The 19,717-nt window shown below is 39.5% G+C and overlaps 1 protein-coding gene across 1 annotated transcript in view; it reads right to left on the reverse strand.

Annotated features, from left to right (window-relative positions):
* Positions 1-19,717, reverse strand: part of mgat4b (alpha-1,3-mannosyl-glycoprotein 4-beta-N-acetylglucosaminyltransferase B) — a 157,624-nt gene that overhangs the window by 57,637 nt on the left and 80,270 nt on the right. Inside the window, exons 2-4 of the mRNA XM_053505478.1 lie at positions 7,085-7,264; positions 6,108-6,251; positions 5,123-5,256 (exon numbers count right to left, since the gene is read on the reverse strand). Of these exons, the coding sequence (XP_053361453.1) occupies positions 5,123-5,256; positions 6,108-6,251; positions 7,085-7,264 (458 nt within the window). The remainder of the gene's footprint in view (positions 1-5,122; positions 5,257-6,107; positions 6,252-7,084; positions 7,265-19,717) is intronic.

Here is a 19,717-nt window from a genome sequence, read left to right on the forward strand (position 1 = left end):
CTAAAAAATTGTATCATGTGCCTAGAACAATGCTTATTAATATTTTATTTGCTGTAACTGTAAGTTTACTGTAAGTTGTTGGTCTTTCGGCTGCTCCCGGCACGGGGTCGCCACAGCAGACCATCCAGTTGGCACATACAAAGCTTAGTGCAGGTTTTACGCCGGTCGCCCTTCCTGACGCAACCCTCCCATTTTAACCGGGCTTGGGAAAGGCGCTGCATCCAGTGGCTGGGGTTTGGGCACTGGCTGAGAATCGAACCCGGGCCTTCCACATGGCAGGCGAAACACCTACCACTGAGCAACCAATGCCTACCTGTAGGTTTACTGTATATCAAGAAATAGTTTATATATTATTAAGATGATATATACACACACATATACACATACACCTTGTATACAGTATGCTCACCAGTGGACAAAACAAGGTTGTCATAGTTGGAACAGGAACTGGACATCCAAAATGTTTTAGTACTGGAGCCCAACTCCTGAAAAACAACCTCACACCGGTTCCAACATGACTGCGTACCAGTGCACAAGGCAAGGTCCATAAAGACATGGAAGAGCAAGTTTGGTGTGGAAAAACTTCACTGGCCTGCACAGATTCCCGACCTCAACCCAATAGAACACACTATAGTGTTTGTCTGTGTGTGTGTGTGTGTCTGTATATAAAATATTTTTTTTCTTAGTGTATTGCATGTTGATCCATGCGGATGCTTGTGAAAATTTGCATAGTTAGATATGAACTGTCTGACATCAAAATTAAGTAATTTCAACTGTACTGCAAACTGAGAGAGAACGATTTTATGCATGGTTTCCTTAAGTCACAATAGTGTTAAAAACTGTTTAGGTAATATAAATGTATATTTCCTGGTATTTTTTCCCGAACACATTGTTGTCACAATGGATAAATCAGCCCGCAGTTACAGTAGGTTTGTGATTATTTACCAATGCAACTACTAAATTGAGTTTTAATACAAAAGATATAGCAGACTCATGTTTGATTGTGAGTTTATGGTGAGTCAGATAGAAAGCAGCGGGCCAAAAATTAGACGAAGGAAAAAAGTATTGCGCACAAAACCTGTTTAATTATAAGGATTGTTGAAGAAATGGTATAAGCGGATACAAACTTTAGTTTATAGCATCATCATGGTCACTAGGGTACATGGCTACAGCTCTATATCATAGTACAGGTACGTACTGTTTAACACACCTTGTGTACCTCACATCTCTTGTACACAAATCACTTGCATATTTTGGAGCTATTTTTGTGCATATTTTAAGTGTCGCCACAGTACTTACACTACAGTATCCCACATCACTTTGTTAGGGACACAACATGGTATATCTACTGTATACGGCGAACGTTAAGCACAGCATAACTGTCATTCATTACTGATGAAGGAACTGCAGCACCAGTAACAAAGGATAAATATTATTTTCTTGCTTTGAACATTCTCTAAAAACTCTTTGAATACATTTAAACCACTCATAGCACATGCTGTGATTAGTGTCGCTTTACTGATAATGTGACATTACTAATGAAACAGAAAGAAGCGATGTGATTGGCTCGTCACAATCCGTGGGCTACTGCTTGGAAATCAGGAGGCTACGTGTCGTGGGATTTTAAAGTTTCTAGTATAAGTTAATACAGCATTTTTCAGATTAAACATTGTTTGACAACCTGGTGTGTCAGAAAATAATAACTTGCCAAAACAAGTAAAAGTCCAAAAATGCCATTTTTCAACATTTTGCGGTAAACTGTTAATGCATTAGGTTATTATTACAGTATATGTTCCTTTGAACCATGCCTATTCATAAAGATGTTTAACTGCAGTAGCCAAAGCTTTCTTTCTATCTTTCTCCCTTCACTTTAATATTGGTTTTTGCACATGACATACCTTTATTTCAGGCCATTATTTGCCTTGTATTGCACCTGGTGCCTGATTTGAAACATGAAACATAATCATTTTTATCAGTCCAGGTTCTACTGTTTACATGTATTAAAGCTTGTGAGCTGTTTAAAAAGGTAAGAGCCATACAAAAAAAAGGACTACACAAAAAGTAGCTGGCAAAGACACACAGGTAATATTAATAAACTGAAAGGATCTACAAGAAAAACCAAATTATGTGCGCAGGTCTGAATACAGAAAGCTTTTTCCATTTATCTGTTTATGTATCTTGTGAATGAAAGTGGCTCGTTTGTGTATGTGTGTGTGTGTGTTTAAAATGCTTTCTTAAGTTCAGTAAAATCTAAAAGATCCTGCTGCTTGTGAGAAATGTTATATCACATTTTAAGAGGCTCTCACGGGATTTTCTTGTTTCAGCACCAGCACCATGTCGGGTCGAATGTGGCTCAGTTTTCTGAGATTTATGGCAAAAATGTCTGCTCTTCGAACATGTCTTAAAAATGTAAAAATCTTGAAAAGCAGGTATTCTGAAACCTTTTTGCCAATATTTCAAGCATAAATAAATAAATTTAAGGCTGTCGCAAAAACCCTCGTCCCTTTGTCTTCATGCAAAACCGAGGACCCAATACAACGTCCAATACTGTGCATTGCTTGAATTGCAAGCGCCCTCTCGTGGTGCACAAGCTACAGAGAAACATTATGCAAAACATTATCATTTAACCGTATTTTTCAACTAATTTACGGTTAATCAATAATGTTTCGCATTATCATTTAACCTTTTTTTAAAAATTCATTTTCAAGGTTTACAATCATTAACATCCCTGTCAGTCAATCCTGCTACATCAGTGGAATGGATAACATCATGCAGACGGATGTATATCAAGAGCTCTATTTAATGTTAACATGACATGACAACCGTGGCATGGTTGCTGGTACCAGATGTGCTTACTGAGTGGTGTGAAAAACATAAAACATCCAGTGAGCGACAGTTCTAAGGGTTGAAACATCTTGCTGGGAGGGATATGCTGACATAAAGTATATAGTAACCCAAATAAGAAGCGGAAAAAGCTAATCAGAATGCGTACTGCTTTGGAGTGCATAGGCTACAACAGAAGAAGATCACATTGGGATCCACTCATGTCAGCCCAGAATCAGAAGTGCAGAATCAAAAGATTTTTCTAATCTTCTAGTGTTTAGGTACAGACTGAAGGATTATATACACAGTACTGTGCAAAAGTCTTAGGCACCATATTATATGTTGTACGAAATTTGTTATACATGTTTATCATGTCTGCTAAATTATGTACAAAATCATTCAGTATTTCCATATACCTGTATAACCTAATAGGTAATAAATAAATAACTTTACAGGAGAATATATGCATGGCTGTAAGGAAAGAAATATAGTACAAGACAGACCAGTTTTCAGATGGAAACAAAAAACCTAATGTACGCTCCTGGGATTTGCATAAAAAATAGAAAGGAGCGAGTGTGACCAAGTTACCAAAAGCACTCATATTCTCCAGCAAGCTCAGTAAAACCTAACAACTGTTTTATGTACAGTACTGTGCAAAAGTGAGTAAAAACTCATGGCTTAAAATTAGAGTTTTAGACACAGTTTTGTGCAGTTTTATAATAAAACAGCTGTTAGGTTTTTTATACATTTTTAAGTTATATACAGTATGGAAATACTAAATGATTTTGTAAATAATTATGCAGACATGATAAGCATATATAACAAAATTGGTACAGCATATACTGTAAAATACTGCCTAAGACTTTTGCACAGTATTGTATATATTTTTTTTAATGAGAGTGAAAATTCCCTTTATTTCTCTACATAATCCCCTGCTACCCTAATACACTTATCCCAATATAACAATAGTAAAGGTAGACGTTTTCTGAGTATGCAATGGCCAAGATCTGGCTGATCTGTCTTCACGTCGAAAAAATTCTGGCCTCCCAGGAACTCCTTTAATAGCCCAAAAATGTGAAAATGTCTTGAAGAGAGGTCAGATCTCGAGGTCGAGTTCCTGTAATGTGCAATTGGTGCTGGTAAACGACTGTGTGCACAGTAAGCTGGCGACAAATTACCTGTCCTTTTTCTAAGATGCAGTGGGCTCTGAGCCACATTGGCTGGGATCATCATTCACAGACATACAGCCTACCTTAAAATGTTTAAAATGGCTTAAAGAGTCTTATCACCGTGCTCATATACTACAGTGTTTTAGTAATCATAACTGTGCTATTATACATCTGATCTGTGTGTGCATCAATCAAAGCATTTTACATCAGCTGTGGATGTTGAATCTAGAAATGGGTTTAAGAGGAAGTCTGAACATGCAGAGAACTACATTACTAATACAAACAGTTGGCAAACATCTCATCCACCATCTACATGCAGAAGTTTCAGAACTTATGCTATGATCTATTTCAAATAACCAGGCCCACCAGGAAGTATTATTTTCGAAATGATCGATTCTGATGTACTGTAACTATTCCAAGTTCAACACATTGCACAAAAATGGGAATAAACAAACAGATGGCTGTGGGCGTGTCACTTTCCCAGACTGCATTGGGAGCTTTGTGGGTGGCTGCATCTTAAGAAGCCCATTATGGCTGTAATGATGTAATATATAGAGAGATTTCTTATGTAGAAGTGGAAAAGGTACACACACACACACACACACACTTGTTTAGTTGACCAGCCACTGACCTACAGTATACGCTTAGACATTTGTACAATCTGTGCTACATTATGTATCTGTACAGAACACGTACACATGTCCTTCTCTCGAGTAATTACATTAGAACCACACGCGTACACTACACGCTAGCTGTGCAAAGTGTGTGTGTGTGTGTGTTCAGCCAGTCCGGACCCTAATTGGTCTGAGCAGGGATGCTAATAAGTTAATGGGCGAGTTCTACTGCAGGTTAAGCTGAAGGAGATTTGTTATCACGGGTCAGGCCAGTTCACGGCCAGCCCTACTGAGCAAACCATTAGCTCGGAATTATGGGATGGTTTATCAAGACCTGGTGGGATCACCATGGAAACAAGCTTGCACGTTAACTTTGCAAGTGCAATGACCTTCTCTTTAAAGAGACGAGCGATCCTGCCTGCAAGTTGTAAAGTTCGATGTATTCTAAAAAAAATCACAATCGCAATCTGACACAGTCACTGTTCAGTACAGGATGGATGTGCGACAGAGTCCTACCTCGGCGATGAAGACCACGATGACGCAGTCGTCTTTCTCAGCCTGACTCAACTCTGACATCAGAGAGCTCAGAGTGTCCGTCAAATAGGAGTGCACCTCCCTCTTCACGCTGGGCACGCCCATCACTATCGACACTGAAACCAGACAAGACATTCAGCCAATCGGGTGCAGAGACGCCAAAGTCAGCTGTCACATAGTGCAAAAGAATACATTAAAATACATATCTGACCTGGGCTAATATTTTACAACACAGTGCATGTTATCCTTCATTTTTTATTTTTTATTGGCGTGTAATGTAAACACGAACCCAGCTGGGAGAGAGAAACTGAAAGCGAGACTAATTGAAAGTTAAAGACAAATGCAGTCAGTAGAGTAAAGTGTGTTCTCCTGCTTTCCAAAAGCATAACAAATCTGCTTACATAAATGAGAGCAAATGGCTTGAATACATTTTTGCGTTTTTTATATATTCACATATATTTGCATCCGATTTTATCAGCTGTTACATGATGCATATTCAGAAAAGTAGCACGGTCCCAAAAGAACTCTGCTGAAGTTTCAAGCCAAGCTGTCTAACACTCAGACCATGACTGTAGAGTAAATCAAATCGCAAGTGCTCGGACATAGACACATTTGTGGCTTGGTTAGAAACTTGGACCACAAATTGGTGCACAGCCCCCATGCTGTTTATGCACAAGCAGAGCTAAAAGAGCTGGACTGGAGGCAACGCTGGGCCAGAGCCAGCTCAGAACAGCAGGTCCTCCTCTCCTAAAGAGACATCAGGGTCATGAAAAAGGCTAAACAGCTTTTCTTAATGCAAAACAAGTGGTAGAAAGAGAGAGAGTACAACAGTTATAAATAGATTTAAATGGATAGTGATACGATGAGATCAAAGTGGAGTGAGGACCAAAAGCATCTCACACAGTACATGCAAGCACAGAGAAAGTTTTTTTTTTTTTTTTTTTTAAACACACACACACACACACACCTCCGGTGCGGCCCTGGCCGACGTGCACGGCCGGCTGCAGGCTGGTCTCCTTGGCCAGCAGATGGGGCAGGTGGTGGAAGATGCTGGGCAGCTGTAACACATTCTTACTGCTGGTGACGTTCCAGAGCTTCAGCTTGGTTTCATCTGTCGCAGACACACAGTCGAACATTTAGCGATCTAGTCACAGTCAGAAACCTTAACGCAGATCAGACGTCACCATGTCAAGCGTATGTGGCTCGTACTAGCATCGTACTGCCGTTCTCTCAGCCACTAGGATATGGTTACATTGTTCTTAGTGTGATCTCGGTGAAAGAATGAATTTTTTTAAAATGAGATGAGGGTGAGTCAAAAACTATCCGCACTCTGGCTGTATTTATTTTGAGAAATGTTAAGAAAAGACCAATAATATTACACAGTGATCATTACCAATAATATTACACAATTTTTTAACATGATCTTCTTGCTCTTTTTAAATACACTTTGTCCATATGACAACAAGCTTTCGTATTTCCTCCTGTTTTAGGCACGAATGCGCTGCTGTCATCACTTCTTCATCAGAAGTGCATCTTCAACCTCGTATGGTTGCTTTCAGGGGATCAAACAGGTGAAAAAGACAGAAAGAGAAAATTCAGGGCTATAGGGAGGAAGCTTTGACACCTCAAAACAATACGCATAGTAAGCAGAAGTGCGTGAACACAACGCCCCTTGGGTAGCATCACAAGCGGGGCATCCATTTTTTCCTCGCACTGCAGTTACAATTGAACTGATGTAACATGTTTACCATATGCACAGCAGTAACCGGGGAGACAGTAGCCTTTGATCGGCCACGAGAAGGATTGATATACCCGGAGTGCGGATCATTTTTGACTCAGCCTGGTCTTTGAAATCATGATGAAAGCTACATTTGCTGCTTTGTACAGATTTGTACTGCAGCATAAACAAGTAGCGTTCGATTCTACATTCCGTCCATCTCACACCTGACAGGCTGCTCCACGTACGGTTGATGTCTCGCAGCGCTTGCTTCTCGGCGATGGCTCTCTTGATCTCGTCCAGCACCAGGTTGAGCTCTTTGGAGCGCTTCAGGTTCTCCTGCTCGGCCGAGTGGAGGCGGTCTCTCAGAGCCAAGAACTCCCTCTGGTAGACATCAACCACATTACCTATAAAGCCAAAGAGAGAACGTTTAATTTTAATCAGATAGTCACAAAGAAACATTGAAACCTTTTGAGAGTTTTTTATTAGACTTCATAATTCATGGTATCGCTACTCAATAATTCAGGCCATACTCCTTGGCGTTATGCACCAGTAAATTAACCTAAATTATTAAGTGAGCTTTTGACCCGGGCCTCATAGAGGTCTGCTTATTTGGAGGAGCAATGGAAAGACAAGGTTATTTTCAGCCTCTCTTTCCCTGTGTCTGGCCTTTAAAAGACAAAAGCTGCACTCACTTACATTAAGAAAGGCAGTTTTCATCCAGAAAGGCAGATGGAGAGACAGAGGCAGTCTTCCATCTCTTTCACCCGCCACCCGCCCAAAATTCTGCATTCAGTGAAGGGATTTATAGCCCCTCCCATTTCAGCACACACACACACACACACAAACACACACACACACACACACGCACACACACAAGCACTGCCCTTCTTAACAGGCTAGTCGATGCGTCTCCCCCACACACTGGTCGATTTCAATCGCTGGTCTTGAACTGCAGTTCTCTGTGGACGTGACTTATGCACTTAAACAGTCATGAGAATATGAGTCGCAGGAAGAAAAAAAAAGGTCAAAGATCAGCATCTGTTTGGATCGGCGGAAAAACCATGCAGATCATTCCAACTGAAAATCTGATACCAATAATAAAGCATTATTCATCATGGCTTTGTGTCAACCGCACGAGCATTAGATTAAACATAGTTTTTAAGGCTAATGCATTGACGCGGGTTTAACTCTGTTTCACATTTCGTACTATCCATGATGTAGCAGAAGGATCCCATAAGTGGCGGTTTGTCCACACAAGCAGGACGGGCTTGTGTCTCTGACATTTTATATTTGCTGCTCAACAAACGGTTTCTTCATAAAGATCTCACTCATAAATCAATACATTTTGACAATCAATCAATACAACCTTGTTCTGCCCCATTCACTGCCCTCTTTAACTCCATACAGTTGTTATTGCACCTCCAGGGTGCAGGTCCGATTCCCGTGCATGGAGTTTGCATGTTCTTCTCATGCTTGGTGGGTTTCCTCCAGGTTCTACGGTTTCCTCCCACAGTCCAAAGACATGCAGATTGGTGTTCCTAAATTGCACGTACTGTGTGTGTGAGTGTGTGTAAGATGTACAGTATGTTAATTAAAGGCTCGTTAAGGCAAGGATCACTCTTACCCATACTCAGTTGAAGAACACCAGACAGAACATTTAATGTGGTTGATCGAGATTAGTAAAAAATAACAATATTTCGATGCCACCAAGCTCTACATTCACAACAAATATTGATAACGTAATACTTTTCCACAATCAAGAGAAAACTGTGAGTGGAGACAGTATGTCTATGATGAACAGCACCATCCCAGAGAGATTGCACACGACTTTCCTCCTAATTTACACAGTGGTAGCCAACTCCCACCAGTCTTTCAGTTAGGGCACTCTGCCATCAAGGTGACAATTACCAACCAGTGAGGGTGAAACCCGGAACACACTCAGAGGAAAGCGCTAGCCTCTTGTGTGAGCCCATGATTGGCTTGTGTCACTATGATTGATGTGAGAGTGCAGGTATGCCGCTCCTCCCAAGCCCACGAGACAGCACATTCAATCTGCTTTCCAGACTCCCGGCTATGGACCGCCGTAGCATCACCCGGGGATTGAACTCGCGGTCGCCGGACGATGGCGAGAACATGCTTCCGTAGCTCCACGCGGATTCATTCACAGGAACATTTCTTGATCTCCAAAAGCAAAATCTGTACACAAGACTAAATATCTGCTAGACAAATGAATGTGCATACTGTAATGTGCAATATCTTGGTCTTATTTTAATTTGAATCTTTATTGTTAGACTTAAAATATAAGTATAATCTTGCCAGATCACACTGTTCACTGTTACCAATATCTGATCACTTACTGTATGTTAATATTTATGCTCTTTTATACTGTATTTACGTTTATCCTTTATTCCTTTCATTCATTTTTTATGCATTATAAAGAGGGACACTTAATTCCAGTGTACCCTGTGAATTGGCAATAAAGAATCTATCTATTGTACAGAAGGGGAGAGGGGATTATGGGGTGGATAATGTCTGTATAGATACAGTACATAGTACATGAATAGGTGTTTTTTTTTTTTTTCTCTCTTTTTTTTTAAATTTTTTTTTTATTTAGTCCTGTCCAATTCTTTTTTCCCCGATTTTTCTCCCCAATCTAGTTGTGGCCAATTCCTCCCCGTCACTAGGAGGCTCCCACATTAAGGCTACTACCACCACTCAGTCGGGAGGACGAAAGCTATCCCGTGTTTCCTCCGAACCAGGTGACGCGAGCCGACCGCATCTTTTCGAACTGCTCGCTCACGCACCGTTAGGGGGGGAGTAACACACTCGGAGGAAAGCGCTAGCCGCTCCTTCCGCGTGCGCGAGCTCACAGATGCCCCTGATTGGCTGTAGAGCCGTGATTATTGTGGGAGCACAAGTACCTCTCATCCCTCCCCCCTGAGAGAGCTCGGCCAATCAGCTCTCTCTGTGCCTCCGGCTTTGAGAGGAAAACAGCATCACCCGGGGTTCGAACCAGCGATCTCCGGATGATAGGGTGAGCGCTTTACCACTGCGCCACTCGGAGGCATGAATAGGTGGTTAAGTGGACAGACAGACACTTCTCTAGATTGAACACATCTCTTAATAGATATTTTAGAATTGTAACGCACAGTGGTGCCTTGGCATACAAACAACCTGCCTTAAGAATTTCTGCCTTAAGAACTGACATTTCCAAAAAATTTGCCACGCCGTACAAAGCATGCTGACATGCATGCAGGCTAAGATGCGCGTATCTTAACTTGTTTGTGTCGGTGGAAAGTTTACATGTTCTTTGTGGGTTTTTTTTTTTTTCTTTTTTGCATTTTGTGCAGGATTTAGTAAAGACATACTGTAGCACCAAGAACGTGAGCAAGGATGGTAGCAAGAAGAGAAGGGAGCCACTTTAAGTTGAAGTTAAAGAAGCCGGTGTCAAGAGGAATCATAAAGTAAGGTTAGCTGAGGGTTAATGTACATTTATTTCATATTTTACTTCATTTGCACATCTTTTCTAAATGTTTTGATTGTTTTTCTATGCAAAAATATGATTCTAGTGTTGAAAATTGGTGATATTGGTTATAATTTTTGGATGGCTGAAACGGATTATTTGCAGTTACATTATTTCTATAGGAAAACGCGTTTTGCAATACAAGTTTCCGCCTACTCACAATTAACACTATGAAATAAAACACACTAGAATAATATAATACACTACACTAGATGTGTTAAACATATCGCACCTTTTTAAAAAAAAAATTATCTACAACTTGCTTCTAAATATATAAGTACCAATTCTGTATATTCAATATATCATTATTGGTAATATATTAAACTATGATTCACAAATAATCTGATACACAGCTTCTCCATCAAAATGTATTAGAAACTCATTTTAACATACAGTACACCGTTATTACAGTGGAAAACAGACAGCACTGCTTTTTCTGTGCAGGTGAGCTGAAAAGCTGAAGAGTAAAGTCTACATGAGTTGATCCTGGAGGATCTGGAGGGATTTAATATTTAGAAGTGCTCTCAGATTGCTCGGTCTGTATTCTCCAATCTCATCAGGCTTTACAGGAGCTGATTCAGTGCTGTCATGTTGGCAATGGGAGGTTGGACAAACGCGGGGGTGCCAATAAATCTCTTAGAACAAATTGACTTCAATTAAACGTCCCATTTCTCATAATTACAGAGCGAATTTTCAAACTTTCCCACCAATCTGTTTAACAGAGTGCCAATAATTCTGTAGCCGACTGGAAAAAAACGTAGGTGTGTAACTGCTGACAGCAGCCTGTCTGTTGCTGTACTCACTTTGTCAGTTCCACTTCACCCTGTCCATTGGGGTAAATGGACTAGCGCTGATCAGATATAATTTAGATGTTCGACTATTCTCAGCACAGCAGTAACACTGACATGGGAGTGTGCATTTGTGGCACTGGTACTGTATGATACGATCAAACACGGTTCTACTTGGGAAGGCACGCTGGCGAAGTGGTTCGCACTGTGGCCTCGCACCTCCAGGGTCGAGGGTTTGAATCCTGATCCGGGTCTGTGTGCTCTTCTCCCCGAGCTTGGTGGGTTTCATCTGGGTATGCCGGTTTACTCCCACAGTCCAAAGACATGCCGATGACGCTAAATGGCATTTTGAAATCCGCCTGAGTGGGTGTGTGCTTGCGTGCCCTGGACTGGCATCCCGTCCAGAGTGTAATGTATTGGACTACTGATCGAAAGGTCACAGGTTCAAACCTCAGCACCACCCTTGAGCCAGGCCCTTTACCATATGATGTATAATGAGATTTGGAGTAAAAGTACACTGGATATTTTCACCCGGTAGAGTGTTTCTCGTCCCTGCTGCCATCAAAAATCTTAAATCACAGTAAATAACCCTCCCCTACCCCAACGCCCCCCATACACACAGATCGAGAAGTCGAGAAGTACACTGAGTCAGCAATAGTCTTATTGTATCTCCTCCCACAGTCCCACCACCTACTGCAAATACAAGAGATAAAAGCAAGTGCGCCTAAAATAACCGTTCACTAGTCATATGTTGATTCACCCAGCTCTTTAATCTGGTGCGGGTCATCTATCGCCGGAAATACACCCTGGATAGCAGGATGCCAGATTGGCATCTAATGTACCCACTCTACCTACTGGCATGTTTCCCAAACGAGCTCAGGGAAACCATGCGAATCTCAATACATCAGGATCGAACCACGTCACTGCCAAACATAGTGCTGCTTATACAAAATATACAACAGAGCATAACGAGGTTGGATAGGCTTTCGGATTTTTCTTGACATTATATTTCATACGTAATTATCCTTCACTATGCCAAGGCTTCAGGGTTGCATTAAAGTGTAAAAAACACAACACGGGGCAGGTGTTATATAAGCGCACAGGCAGACGTGTTTAATTCCTCATCCGCCATAGCACAGCAGTGATTATATTTATGATGAGGCAAAAGGACGTTGGACTAATACAGAAAAGCACAACAACTCCACTGTGAATCCCAGCTCCATAACCTCCACCTGTGTGTAAGCAAATGAAACATGCAAGGAAAAATCAATCTCTGCTTAAAAGCTTGCCAAGAGCTCTCTGGTCTCATTTGCCTTTTCTTTCAGTCTTTATCATGCTCTTAGCCTCCCTTCTCTAGTTTTTATTCCATGCACACACACACACACACGCACACACACAAACACGTATCCCAGCTCTACAGCAAAAAACAGAGCAAATGGAAGGGATTTGCGTTTTAAAGGCTAATCCTGAGTAGTCACTTTTTTTTTTTTGTTGTTCACGCACAGTCCTGTTGGTTCGAGACCGATGATAAGAAGACAGGCACAAGCTCTCCTTCTCGCTCTCATTCGGCCTGAAATCCCGAACGTAATCTCTAATTACACTGCTTTACACCGATGCAATCCAAGCTGCGTATCAGCCTCAGGGTCAGAGAGACACTCAATACGGTGTACGGCTCAATAATCTGACAACGACTTATCCACAATCTGCACTGCCCTTTGTGTGCGAGACCGAACCCGTCCTGACGTCCATATTGCAGCATTTTAACATTTTCATCATATTCATACTGTAAGTGAGCTTTTAAAGCTGTTCTGGTTTGAGTCAGGGTTCAGGGTACAATATATAAAACATGGATCTTGACTCAGCAACAAAACTTTTTGCGCCGAGTCAGCGTCTAGAGATCGTGTATGCGAGCGAGTAAATGCAAACAGCAAAGTGACCCATTTTCATCTTTCATGGCAAATAGGCCCCGAAGATATTGCTTTCAATACATTGCTTTCGGGCAAACATTTAGTAAACGTGAACGTCTTTCCTGCTTGTGAAGATTACAACAGATGAAGTACAAGGTTTTAAAATTTGCTTTTAAAAGGTGTTTCTGCTTGCTGAATGCCAAATTATACTATTTACTAATTCATGCATTATATGATATATATCCACTAAACTCGAAATGAACAGAATCTTTCTTTAAAAAATAGTTTATTAAGTTAAAATTTATTTAATATTAGTTATTCATTGAGACGAATTTATTCAGAGCCTTTGAAAAAGATTTCCTTCACATTTTCATTTAAATCATTGACTTTGTAAGGAATAAAACCATTCTACTTTTTGATAATTATCAATGATGCGGTAATGTGATCCATTAACTCCCCAAAGATGATTAGCTCCAATAACATTATATTCAGAAGGATTTCACTCCCCAGAAAATCTATCAATGATTAGAACAGTTTAAACCATTTTTAAACCGTTTCTTGCTCCATGCTTGCTCCATGCGATTGCTTTAATTTCTCAGGTCTAGACTCAGGAACATTATATGGGAATAAAACAAAGACAGCTGACGACCTGAATGTACTGAATGACCAGGTTATCATATCTATAACATATGTGCATAGGCATGTTATTATACCTTATGTTATTATATATACAGTAAAAGGTCAAAAGTCTTAGGCACCATATTATACGCTGTACCAATTGTGTTATATATGTTTATCATGTCTGCATAATTATCTACAAAATCATTCAGTATTTCCTTATACTGTATAACTTAAAAAATAATAATAAAAAAAATAACATTACAGGATATTATACAATACATATGCATGGCTGTAAAGAAAAAAAATAGTACAAGACCAGACCAGTTTTAAGATGGAAACAATAAACCGAATGTACGCTCCTGGGATTTGCATAACAGTAGGAAGGAGCGAGTGTGACCAAGTTACCAAAAGAACTCATATTCTCCAGCAAGCTCAGTAAAACCTAACTCCTGTTTTCTTATAAAACTGCACAAATCTGTGTCTCAGGGCCTGTCCACACGGAGACGCGTTTCGCTGTATACGTATACATTTTTTATCGTATTGCCGTTTTCTCCACACCGATCCGGCGTTTTAGGAGACTGAAACCGCTATTTTTTTAAATAAATCTGAAAACGACACCCTTGCGTTTTCATGTGTACAGCCAATCCGTATATTTTGTGAAACGATGATGTCATCACATCACGTGTCGGCTTTGTCACACGTAACAGCAACAACAATAATGGCGGACTACATGATTGTGTTCGTGTTGCTACAAAGATTTATTGCTTTATTACAGCAAAATCTATTGCTTTTATGCAACTGTTATGAGCAACAAGCGATAATGGACAACACCATCTTGGTTCGTATACAGCGCGCAAGGTTATGCGCATGCTCAAAGTCTTCTTCTCCGTGTATAGTGTATCTCTATGGCAGAATTACAGCGCCCCATTCTGGTGTGGCATATATACTACACCGTGTTCAGTGGTTTTGTGTGTACGCAGATATTTCTTGAGACGACGCCGTGTTCACGAAAAAAAATGATCGGATAGGGAACGCACCGGCTTCGTGTGGACGGCGTCTCAAACTCCTGATTTAAACCATGAGTTTTTACTCCAAATATTGACTATTTTATTACGCTTTATGTTTTCAAAAGCATCTGCCATATATTGATGTGCCCAAGACTTCTGCAGAATACAGTAAGTAAAACAGCTGTTAGGTTTTACTGAGCTTGCTGGAGAATATGAGTTCTTCGGGTAACTTTTTCACACTCGCTCCTTTCTATTTTTATGCAAATCCCAGTTATTAATTTATAAATTTTTAAGTTGTATATGGAAATACTGAATAATTCTGTACATAATTATGCAGACATGATAAACATATATAACAAAATTGGTGCAGCATATAATATAATGTTATAAGCTTTGCATTTATAAAAGATAAAACATTATCCTTTATCCAATCAGAATGTGCTGTGATCCAAATGAATCTACTGTACACTCAGGTATCAGTGTATCATAAACAATGAGTCACGTCTCATTCTTCAGCAAAGTTTCAGTTTCAGTTTTATTCCCCTGGGTGGGTGTCCTTGAGATCCGAGCTTGCCGTGGCAATCGAGAATAATGACACACAGGTACACACATGCGCACACACACACACACACACACACACACAAAACTCATTTCATAGTATTTAAATCCCACACAACACATTCCTGATAACTGTGGGCACAACTTATACCACTGCAAATACTAATTAATGCTCGTTATTTTTGTTCTTAATAAATCATGCCCTTCACTGTCTATGGCAGTGTAAAATTACAGCCTCATTAATATGCAAATGTGTTTTTTTTTTAATCGTCTCTTAAGTAATTAAAATTCAACGGTAGAAATAAATGCTTAAGGCGGAACCGTATCATTTGGCTTCCCATCAGGGTGTAAACATACTATACTGTACAGAACTGTACAAGCAGGTAAGAGTATAAAAGGAAATTGCATGTGTGTGTGTGTGTGTGTGTGTGTGTGTGTGTGTGTGTGTGTGTTTCACAGACCCTCTCTACTTGTCAGAGAGACCGTACTAGGTTAGGGGCTTATTAAATGTGATGAGTTAAGACAGGCATGACATCTTGCCTAGCTCTGCCATCTCACACACACACACACACACACACACACACACACACACACACACACACCGGGGAGCCAACAATGGAGCTAGCAAGTGAGAGAGAAAATAAGGAATTAGTAGGAGGATTCTCCTAGGCCTGACTCTGCACGTTAATCTCACTTCACTTTCAAACCCCTCATGATGACTCAACTGCTCGTCACGTCGTGCTTCCACGGAGCTCGGCAGAAATCATTTTGATATTTCAAATGCTGTGCAGTTAAAAAGGAGTAAAGTTTTAAAAAAGAAATCAGGTAAAATCTGACAATGTTTCCAATCTAAGACCTTAATAGTCTGACTTTTGCTCCAGTGAATAAATGTACAGAACTGTGCAAAAGCCTTGAGCCGCCACTCATTTCTTCATATTAAATTAAATTACATTAAACGATGTCGATTAAATTAAAGAAATAGGAACAAATGTTTTACAGTAACAAGCCGCAAAGTGCCTAAAGACACAATTTAAAGTAACAACCTCGGCAGCAGCCTCATCTCCCCCCTCGTCTGTTCCAACCACTCAGCATTCAGCATCACCAGTATACAGTACTAATCACTGACCTGGTCATCCGTCATCATCTGCAACTGTTTCTCACTGGTTCATGTTTTTATTGTATTTTATTTAAATGTTCCTCAGGGAGGAAAAAAAAATACAAGAAAGTCTGTCTCTTTGGAAACAAAATATGAAAAAACAAGGGGGGGTGTCAAGACTTTTGCACGGTATTGTATATGTAAATATTCCATGTCTTTTCTACAGCACAGGAAAAAATAATTAATTCATTAATCTATTTAAATATAGGAGAAAATTTCCACTTAAGTAAAATATTTAGCCTTTACATATTAACATTATATCCACAATAAATTCCAATTTAATGTGTTAATCATAAACCTTCTATTATCTCTTTGGATTTGGTAAACCTATATATTTTTCCTAAGGAAAAATGCCGAATTTTAATTATTTTTTTCAGTCAAGTCCCATGACAAGAGCATGACTTTAGTTCTACACTACAGGACAAAGTCACTTATTCATCATATCACCCAGAGGAGGTGCGTATTAATCTCTAACCTACATCCCTTCTCTCATAACCCCTATGAAAGTATTACAGTGAAAACTAAATGGAAGGAAATGCTAGTTTTGACGATTAAACCGACCTCTAATTGAAAAGGTTCTCGTTATCCGGTCCAGCAACGTCATCGCTTAATTAAGTTCAGGACATCAAATCTTCTGTTTGCATAATGGCTAAAATATTTCCATAATCCTTTTAGACAAATGTTGCATTGAAAATAGGGGAAAAAAGATACAGCTTCAAAAAACCATGCCGAATGTAGTGTGTGCTGACCATTTGAAGAGTTTAAGGGAAAAACGTGATAGACACCATTTTCAGACGCTCATTCCCCCAAACATTTTTCTTTGTCTATAATAAAACTGCTTTCAAACAATGACTTATGCTTCTTTTCTTGTCTCATAACACAACACTGAACAACTGCTGTAAGTAGAAAAATGTGGCACATCGCTAATTTCTGTCACATGATGAACTAAATGTGTTCGATAGACTTTTGGAGAATGTGGAAGCCAAGAAAAAGAAAGCTTATACGGTAGTCCTTCACGGTTACTGATGGGTGTTGGTAACCATTTCATAATCGATCATTGATCATCACGCATCCATATGTTTCCTGAAAAAATCAATTCCACCACCTCTCACTGTTAATACACCCAAAGTACATAATATACTGTATGTGAACTACCAGTCAAAAGTTTGGACACACCTTCTGGATGCATGGTCTTTCATGATTTTTTATTTCTTTCATCCAAAATATAATCAATAATCAATTAATAATAATCAATAATCTCCTCTGAACAGTTGACAGTCGCTATTAATGGATGATTTTCAAGGCCAGGAACTCTAAATGAACTTCTTCTTCGCAGCAGAGGTAAGTTCTGTCCTTGCTTTCCTGGGAAGGTCTTCATGAGAGCCAGGAGCATGGCGTGTTTTATGGATTTTGAACAATTAAAATCGATTGCCATTTTTCATAATTGATTGCTTGAAATGCACTGGACTGCAGATATGAGAAATGCGACTACAGAAATGCGTCATCGACTATAAACTATGATCGTCTCATCAATCCTTATGCCACTGTACAGTAGTTTCTCCATGGACTCCAGTACTATTATAGGGTAGAATAGTGTAATTAAAAAGGTTTGGTCTGCAAAAATATTTCTGCTTTGTTACAATTTGTTGCCGTAATGACAAAACACAACCAGCATGAGTATCCTATAACTAAAACAATGTTAACTTTTTCTGCTTTTTAACATTCTCTGTCAATTTATACAGTACCACGTTTTTTTTATTTATTTGTTATCAAAATATGATTCTCATTTTTCAATTGAACTCTTTATAGGAAGCTTGTATACATCTCTATATAAATACAGGTTATTCGTGTACCATAATCCTACTACCTGTATCTGCATCAGTATCTATTAAATGATCCAAATCTCTGGATGTGTAAATATTTATCACTAAAATCACAAGAGTAATTATTTTTCATATGATAATACAACTATACTTATACTATTACACAACTACAGTACTACAATACTATTATTATTCCCATATTACTATTACAGAAAAAGGAAAAGATCTCCTTGAACTTGAGTCCATAATCAGTCGAAACTAGAGATGTGTTTGAGACTGTATTTACTGTACTGCCACCCTGACCAGGCAGTTACTGAAGTAGTGAATGTGAAAGTAAATATACAATGTATATTGATGTACATTTCGATATGTGAAGCAAAAAAGTACAAACTTAAAACGTATATTTTGCTGCATCACATCAGATCCCAGTCCTCGATATAGATGATTGTATATACCGTGTGCACTGTTTATGTGACATTATTTACTATTCACGCGGTTACAAATTAGATTTTGCTATTAAATGCTAACCGTCACAATTTCCTTTTACACTTTGCCTCGTTGCCTCATAATTTAGAGGAATGTTCTTCCTGAGGCACAAACACTACAGTAGGTCGAGATCATAATGAACCCTCTTTTCAGATTAATCTAGCCTGGGAGCGCTGAATGTACCATTTAACATCCATTAAAGACCACTATTATTTTGGCTGCAAATCTGGATAAAGCTTTGATGGATGCAGAGACGGCATGTTCGAACAGAGTTACGAATTAACAGATATGTGTTTATGTGCAAAGACCAATAAAATATATATACAGCATCGAAACATTTTCGAATATTATCGACCAATTAGAATTATTTTATATAAAAAGATACATGGGGAACTAGGAGTAATGATGCAGTACATACAGGTTTAAAACTGCTACTTATGATCAGTAAAAGTCAGTTTTAGAGAAGCAGCGCAGTAAGGTGTAATTTCATGTCATCACTCACACACTCACTCATTCTCGATAAAAATGATCCTGCACATGGTCGCAGGATGCCGGGAGCCTATCCCAGTGGAGTCAGGGCACGAGGCACACACAAATGTGGAGGAAACCCACCAAGCACTGGATGGACCTTGGAGATGCGAGGCCACGACTGCCATTAAGTCATCACAGCATCATCGTATAACCAAGTCCTATTACCAACTAACTGATTACTACTGTATCATTCCCATCCTGACATGGTCACAAAAGCAATCACGTTCATTCCATCACATTACATCATAACTACAGTATATGAAGCACATGTTCTGAACACTATCTTGTTCGTGGCACAGTATAATCTTTGACTTTGTCTGCAATTGCTGTAAACCTACAGTAACAAGATCAAGCGATAGCTGTCAAAATACATGAAGAATTTCCTCCTAATGTTTCATTTGATGAGTTCAATGAGCTGACTGACAGGTGAAGTGTAAAGTGTAACCGAGCGAGCGAG

The sequence above is a fragment of the Clarias gariepinus genome, chromosome 10 (assembly GCF_024256425.1).
Source record: "Clarias gariepinus isolate MV-2021 ecotype Netherlands chromosome 10, CGAR_prim_01v2, whole genome shotgun sequence".
NCBI classification, from domain to species: Eukaryota; Metazoa; Chordata; class Actinopteri; order Siluriformes; family Clariidae; genus Clarias; species Clarias gariepinus.